This window comes from Lolium rigidum, chromosome 3 (genome assembly GCF_022539505.1).
Source record: "Lolium rigidum isolate FL_2022 chromosome 3, APGP_CSIRO_Lrig_0.1, whole genome shotgun sequence".
Lineage (NCBI taxonomy): Eukaryota > Viridiplantae > Streptophyta > Magnoliopsida > Poales > Poaceae > Lolium > Lolium rigidum.
The window spans coordinates 231,703,755-231,711,826 of record NC_061510.1 but is presented as its reverse complement, the minus strand read 5'-3'; the positions used below and the strand labels follow the sequence as shown (position 1 = coordinate 231,711,826).

At 41.2% G+C, this 8,072-nt stretch overlaps 1 protein-coding gene across 2 annotated transcripts; it reads left to right on the top strand.

Annotated features, from left to right (window-relative positions):
• The first annotated feature begins 664 nt into the window (after nucleotides 1-664).
• LOC124703118 (putative disease resistance protein RGA4) lies at nucleotides 665-7,465 on the top strand. Of its 2 annotated transcripts, none has more exons than XM_047235329.1 (4): nucleotides 665-774; nucleotides 1,139-1,357; nucleotides 1,919-5,086; nucleotides 6,929-7,465. In XM_047235329.1, exon 3 carries the CDS (start codon nucleotides 2,009-2,011, stop codon nucleotides 5,048-5,050), a length of 3,042 nt encoding a protein of 1,013 aa, XP_047091285.1. In that variant the 5' UTR covers nucleotides 665-774; nucleotides 1,139-1,357; nucleotides 1,919-2,008; the 3' UTR covers nucleotides 5,051-5,086; nucleotides 6,929-7,465. The 2 variants fall into 2 exon arrangements, with proteins under 2 accessions (XP_047091285.1, XP_047091287.1); XM_047235331.1 differs by having other exon boundaries at nucleotides 690-774; nucleotides 1,185-1,357.
• The last annotated feature ends 607 nt before the right edge of the window (nucleotides 7,466-8,072 follow it).

The following is an 8,072-nucleotide window of genomic DNA, read 5'->3' as shown; positions in this document are numbered from 1 at the left end:
ATAAGCCAAGACTAAACTAATAACATGGACGGCAAGTCCGGCGTGTTCTCATGGAATCTCGAGGAGGTAGGTAACCAGATCACATCGCCAGCTAATTAGCATAATAAAGATATTAGACCTGTAAGCAGGTCCTGATGAATACTCGGTGCTACTAAGCAGCCTAGCAGCTTAGCAGTTGGCATTCAGTACCAAGAAGCATACCTTGCAAGTTAGTGGCCACATCGTAACAGGCCAGGGATTTGGTTACCGGTTGGAATAGCGCGGTTATCAGCCGGTAACCGGAATTCTCAGCCCCCTCTGGTAAATGAATTTATCGGTCAAAAAATCTCGGTCTATTTAAATTTGGTTTGAATTTAGGCTGATTGGTTAGCCAACCGAAATCGTACGTGTTTCCTTTCCACTATAACCCCATGCCCCAACTCATTGTCCAAATCTTTCACTTTCTTCTCCTCAAAACCTTATTTTCAAAAATATTTAGACATTTTTCAGTTTGAAATTTAAATTTTGTTTGAGAATTTCGTCTGGTATTTGACCGGTTATCTCAGCCCCCTCTGAGATTTTTTTCAAACCGGTACCCAAATCCTTGGAACAGGGTGGCCACATCACAATACTATTATGTTGCGCAAGGTGCCCCTGAACTGTTGATGAGATGCAAGAACATGTTGCTTCAGTAGGGACTGCTATTTGAATTCCAACCATTCCTCTGGATCTGCATCCATTGGTTTCCAACGCTGTGTAACACCCGGCTTCTGTATCCGTTCTCCTTAGTAACTGGTATGCTCAAGTGTGTCCCTTCATCAATAGAGAGTACATATTTCATCCTCATTCTTGTCTTAAACTTTATTAGTTCATACCTAATTTGCACCCGTTGATGATACAAATGCTGTTGAACTTTCGTGATCGGTGTGATAATCCTATATGTTTGTTAGACTGATAGGCAAAGATATCCTATCGGGATGGAACAATATGTATGAATATATCCCGCTCTCCTGCACCACTCTAATCAACATACACTTATTCATGTATATTCTCTAGTGCTTATAGCTCTGTTTGGTTGGAAATCTTGTAGCATTCGCTGATCTAGACTTGTTTTAAGGGAAACACTCACTTCAGCTTCTCCATTTATACTCTCCTGCAGTGAGGCTTTCTTTTGTTGACTGGCTGTTACCTATTCTGTGCACCAGCTAGTTACTTTTCACCCCCCTGGCTAGGTCCATCGTGATCTTGAAGTGGCGACGGGTTAATCAGGATCTAAGTGGCGATGGGTTGATCAATGGAGCAACCTGCTTCTGCGAGATGATTGCTATTGACTCTTGTCATCCAATGTTTATTTTGGTCTGAAAGGTTCGTTTCTGAGGTAAGAATCATGCTATTCTAAAGATCTTGCATGTTGGTTTCCACGACGTTATTACTAATATCATGACTTGTATTATCACGGCCCCTAGTGTCTTGTGTTCAGTTACATTGCTGATCTAGTCACTAGGCACGGAGCATACTACGAGGAGTAATCACTAGGCATTCATCATAAATTTGTTGATATTTCAATACCCCGCCGTGCTAAAATTTAACACAGAAGGCCTAGGACTCAATTTGATTAAAGCCAGATTACTAAAGCGAGTATTAGCGCATTAGCTATGTCATCCACTTGGAAATGCATTATGTATGATTTACAAACCTTCATACCTACTTTAATCTCCAGTACATAAAGGGGAATTAATTTGTTGGTCCCACTATTCTGGAATTCCACCAGCATACCTTGTTGTGCTTGCCAAAGCGCACATAGCGCACTAAAGCTATAACTGAAGCTTCTCGCGCCAGCAGACTATTTGAGCCAGAATTTCTCTAACATTCATACAGATATAGTGAAAACTGTCTAGTTTTTAACCAATCTTAACACATGATCTGCATTCATTACCAGCCTGCAAGTTTGCCCAACTTCCAGAGGAGTCGCTTTGTATTTCCTGTGGATCAACCTTGTCTCGTTGATCAACCTCGTCAAGTTTGTCTGATGGCAGCCATACTGGATTCTCTTGTTGGATCATGTGCAATAAAATTGCAAGAAATTATTACAGAAGAGGCAGTTCTGATTCTAGGGGTAAAAGAAGAACTCAAAGAACTACAGCGAAAAATGACCCAGATACAGTGTGTTCTTAATGATGCTGAGGAAAGGAGTACAAAAGAATCAGCAGTCAACAATTGGCTTGGTGAGCTGAGAGATGCTATGTATTATGCTGATGATATTATCGACATGGCAAGATCTGAAGGGGGGAAGCTACTAGCAGACCGTCCTTCATCATCAAGAGAGTCAATTAAATGTGGCGGCATTTCGTTTTTCACTTGCATTCCTAATGTTTTGAAGCGTCACAAGATTGCTGTTCAAATCAGAAATTTTAATGCTGAACTTGAGAAGATATCAAAGATGAGTGAATTTTTAAAGCTTCAGAATTTGCAGCCTAAAGCAGAAGTTTCGACTGTGAAGAAAAGTATCAACCTTGTGGAGCCTAATCTTGTGGGAAAGGAAACTTTACATGCTTGCAAAAGATTGGTTGGGCTGGTTCTTGCAAACAAAGAAAAGAAGGCATACAAGGTTGGTATTGTTGGAACAGGAGGGATTGGGAAGACAACTCTAGCTCAGAAGATATATAATGACCAAAAGATAAAAGGACTCTTTAGTAACCAAGCATGGATTTGTGTTTCTCAGAAGTACTCTGAAGTTGCTATTTTGAAAGAAGTTCTTCGGAATTTTGGGGTGCATCAAGAGCAAGGCGAAACCGTTGGAGAGCTCAGCAGCAAGCTTGCAGCCGCGGTTACAGATAAAAGTTTCTTCCTTGTGCTAGATGATGTTTGGCAGCCTGAGGTGTGGACCAATTTGCTGAGAATTCCATTACATGCTGCTGCAACCGGAGTGATTCTAGTTACCACTCGACACGATACAGTTGCACATGCAATTGGGATGGAGAACCTGCATCGAGTTGATCTGATGTCAGCAGATGTAGGATGGGAGATGCTTTGGAAGAGTATGAACGTTAATGAAGAAAAAGATGTGGAAAAACTTCAGGACATGGGTTATGATATTGTTTGCAAATGTGGTGGACTTCCCCTTGCAATCAAGGTTACTGCCAGTGTTCTAGCAACTAAAGAGAAAACAGAGAATGAGTGGAGAAAATTTATTGATAGAAGTGCTTGGTCTGTTGGAAATCTTCCTACCGAGCTCAGAGGTGCTTTGTATTTGAGCTATGATGACTTACCAAGTCATCTGAAGCAATGCTTTCTCTATTTAGCCTTATATCCAGAAGATTGGTACATTGAACGTAATGATCTTATCAGGCTTTGGGTCGCAGAAGGTTTTATAGAGGAGCAGCAAGGCCAACTACTAGAAGAGATAGCAGAAGAGTACTGCTATGAGTTGATATATAGGAATCTCTTGCAACCAGACCCTTCACGTGCTGACCATAGTAGGTTCAAGATGCATGATCTTCTAAGACAGCTTGCTCAACATATATCTCGAGAAGAAAGTTTTTGCGGAGACCCACAATCATTGGGGGCTAAAACTTTGTCCAAACTAAGGCGTGTTTCAATTGTCACTGAAAAGGATTTTATAGTGTTTCCCAATATGGACAAAGAGATGATTAGAGTAAGGACACTACTTCTTACATTTGCTAAGAGACCAAATGTTGGAAATACAATTTTCAAGATACTTCCGTGCATTCGAGTTTTGGATCTGACTGGTTCGTCCATACAAACCATTCCAGATTGCATTGGAAGTTTGATCCATCTACGACTACTTGATCTCGGTGGCACTCTCATATCTTGTCTTCCGGAGTCCATCGTTTCCCTCATAAATCTTCAGATATTGAACTTGGAAAGGTGCAAAGCTCTTCATAGCCTTCCTTTGGCAATCATTCAATTGTGCAATTTAAGGCGCCTTGGTCTGTATAATACACCCATAAATCAGGTTCCAAAAGGTATAGGCAGATTAGAATTCCTCAACGATTTGGAAGGATTTCCTCTTGGTGGTGGAGGTGACAATGATAAAACACAAGATGGATGGAAGTTGGAAGAGTTGGAACATCTCTCACATCTAAGGCAGCTTCACATGATTAAATTGGAAAGGGCTACTCCTTACAATACAGATTCATTGCTGACAGAGAAAAAACATCTCAAAGTTTTGAATCTGTTCTGCACAGAACGTACAGATGAACCATATTCAGAGGAAGATGTTAGCAAGATTGAGAAGATCTTTGAGCAGCTAATCCCTCCACAGAACCTGGAAAATCTATATATTAGCAGATTCTTTGGCCGGAGGTATCCCACATGGCTTGGTACCACCCACCTAGCTTCAGTTATGCACTTGCAACTCCTAGATTGCAATTCATGTGTGCATCTTCCACCACTCGGGCAGCTGCCCAACCTGAAATATCTGAAAATTGATGGAGCAGCAGCAGTTACCAAGATTGGACCCGAATTCGTGGGCTGCGGGGAGGATAATCGCAGATCCACGGATGCGGTTGTTGCTTTCCCCAAGCTCGAAACGTTGGTCTTCTGGGATATGCTCAACTGGGAGGAGTGGTCCTTTGTTGAAGAGGGAGATGAAGAGGCAGCGGAAGGGGGAGAGGATGGATCTGCTGAGATACAAAAGGGGGAAGCCCAGTCTCCAGGGATGCACCTTCTGCCACGCTTGAAGGTGTTGGAGCTTCGTGGCTGCCCCAAGCTGGGATCTCTCCCACGACAGCTAGGACAGGAGGCCACAAGCTTGGAACTGCTTGGTTTTAGAGAAAGCTCCTTGAAGGTGGTGGAGGATTTCCCGTTCCTCTCCGAGCTGCTTGTAATCGACGGATGTGGCGGACTGGAGAGGGTGTCGAACCTTCCTCAGGTGGGGAGGCTGCGTGTAAATTGTTGCCCAGGCTTGAGGCGGGTTGAGGGGTTGGGTAGTTTGCAACAGCTGTGGCTAGGCGAGGATATGAAAGATCTATCCTCGCTGTGGATACCAGGGCTTCAACAGGAGCACAAACAACTTCATGGTGAAGACATGGATGTCTACGTCTGGTAGTGATGCTCAATTGCATATGGATTGAGAAGGCATGAGGTATGGACATGAACTAGGCATTTTCTGTTTTACAGATTATCTTTTTAGGTTTGCAAATGTGCTCTGCTTTTTCTGAGGATTTTACTGTACAGTTTGCTTTTATTTGCTAGAGTAGTATTGAATCAGATCTGACCTTTCATTAGCAGGGTATTATAGACATCATCTTCTTGCATTAATTTTCTTGGTACTGGTAACACGGTCATAGTAGTTAAACGGTCGATCATGTTCGTAGCAAGGTTGTCTCCCTCTGCGCCTCGTCCGCTCCTGTCATGCATGCCTCCAACGCTTGTGTAGGCTGTGGTGCTCATGTTTTCTTTGCATCGGCGTCTCTTGTTGCGTGCCGTCACTGTTGTCAGCATGTCGGCACTCCCCGAAACAAACTTCCGGAACAAACTTGCCTCCCGATCGGATGCTGCTCCCTCCCTCACGTGCATATTGCTTGACGTCTTTGTATCGTCGTGTGTCCCTGACATCCCGTGCCTGCTCTTCTCAGCACGCACAAAGGGATCAGTCTAGTCCAGTGTCTGCGTCCACTACAGGTTGTGCTCTCTTTTTTTTGTAAAAGGAAGAACCCTGGGCCGCTGCATTGATTGAAGGGTGTAACTTCAATCAAGGCAAAAAAAAACACACATTTAATCTTATTCGTTTGTTTGGTACAAACATTTCTGACCAAAATCTCACGCCGATACCCTTATCCTGTAAGCAAAACTAACTACAGTATTTCTTTTCTGTCTCTGTTACCTGGTCTGAGTAGCTGCCTTTGATTGATTTTTCCTGTCATGCTCTGTTTGGCCACATGCTGCTGCGCATATTCTATTTTTTTTCTCTGAGTGCATAATGGTTGTATTGCTAGGACTTGATGACCCACTTAGGTATAACTGATCTGGGACTTGTCTATATTCCTTTGGGTACTGTACTATTGTTATTGCCTCTAGTTTTGGTCAGTTGATTTCAAGGCAGGGGCTGTATTTCTCCTTTTATAACTTGTAATCATCAGTGTTCTACATGAGATAATTTGGACCCTCTTACGCGTACTCTATTTTCTCTGAGTGTATACTGATTGGATTGCTAGCTAGGACTCGATGACCCTCTTACGTTGAATCGATCTGCGACTTGTGTACATTCCATTGGATACTGTACCATTGTTATTTGCTCTAGTTTCAGTCGGTTGATTTCAAGTCATAGGCCACATTTCACCTTGAATAACTAATAATCTTAAGTGTTCTACATGAGATAATTTGAACCAACAAGATTTTCTGTTTATACTCCTATTAGCAATGCACAACGAACTGCATAAGCCCTGCTACTGCTCAGTGTCTTGCAGTACAACTCTTATAATGTCTTGGTAGCATCCTTGTCTAGATAGTGTTAACCTCATGCACCTAAAATGTTTAAATCTATTGTGATTGTATATTTCCCGAAAGAGCTCCAGTAGATACTTTCTGCTTTCCTTTCTTTTGACATTCCGTGTGTCCCCTTGAATGAGAATGGATTGTGTGCTTCTATAAACAGATATCGGTGATACTAGTTTCAATCTCTTTGAAATGTGTCGAAGGGAATGGATTGTACAACACTGTCTTTTTTTAATTACTGAAGTCTTTTTACTGGGAAAATATTGTGCTACTATATAAATTACAACGCAAGATCTACTACAGTCGATGACAACCTGCATGTATGTAATCTTCATGGCCATATGTCGTTTGACAGATACAGACACCCCAGTTTTGTTAAGTATTTGGCAAATATATAATTGGATCTTACCTTTTATGTAGTCTTGAATCTGGTTCTTCTATGTTAATTTTGAGTGATTATGCTTATCTTGTATGCTGGTTTATTTTGTAGGTAGTTAACTGCAAGGGCTTGGAAATTGCAACCTTGTGATTGATCTATGGGCGCACAAATACTATCAGATTTATCTCGTGTCAGAGAAAAGGAGGAAGGAGAAAATCCAAAAAAAAAATGGAAAAGAAAAATCCAAAAAAAGAAAAGAAGAAAATTCCAAAAAAAATTGAAAAAATGAAAAAGGAAAAAATACAGTTTTATGTAATTTGTAATGTTTTTAAACCTAAATTTGTATGGACTTGTAATTTTTATTTGGTAGGGTAGGTAACTCCGCCTATATCATGACAAGTGTAATACTTATGGGTATAGCCGGTCCCAAGCCCGGAGAAAGGAGGAGGGAGTATCAAGCATGTCCTAGAAGTGTACCAAGCAGCCAAGACACTGGAATAGTTTCAGTTCAGAAGCACCTTCAGTTATCTAGTTATCCATCCAATTGCCTGAGGCTTGTGTTATTGTTTGCTTGTTGAAACTCATATGCTATTATTCCTTTGCTCATAATATTTATATGAAAATATTGTCTGTGTATACCAGTCCTCATGCATGGAGATGTATTGGCAGTTCGCACACCAACAAATTGATGCGTTCATACACTAGTTTCTAAAGATAGACTGGTGTTCCATTGCAATTCAGTTGGTTCAGAGCAAAGGATATTGGAAGTACTTAGGAAGCCCATTAGTTTGTTAAGTAGTGTTTCCGGGGAATATTTAGCTTTCACCGGTGCTGAATGACCAAATTAATTTACCGTGCCGCCAGGGGCGTCGCCTGCCGTGCTCAGTTGTGCCGTTCAGTTTTGCTTAATTTAGTTCGGTGTCTCTGCTCATGTAGGGGGGAAATATGCAGACCGATACTGAAAGAGATAGTATGCGAAAAGTGTATTTGGCACATGAGCACCAGTGCTCCTGATTTCGAAAAATCATATTTTTTGGATTTCAAAAAATATAAAATTAAATACCCACATACATACAAACATTCTGAAGCTACGGTAAAAAATTTGGTGAAAAATATATTATATTTTAAGCTATACAAAAAAGGCAAATTTCTAACAAATATATACCCCTATACGTAGCCACAAATTTATTTTTTTCCTGTAGCTCAAAATACAATGTAATTTTTACCGAAACTTTGCATGAATATTCAGAACATG

Coding starts and splice junctions, on each gene's coding strand:
- LOC124703118 (XM_047235329.1), top strand. CDS start 2,009: ATGGCAGCCATACTGGATTCTCTTGTTGGATCATGTGCAATAAAATTG.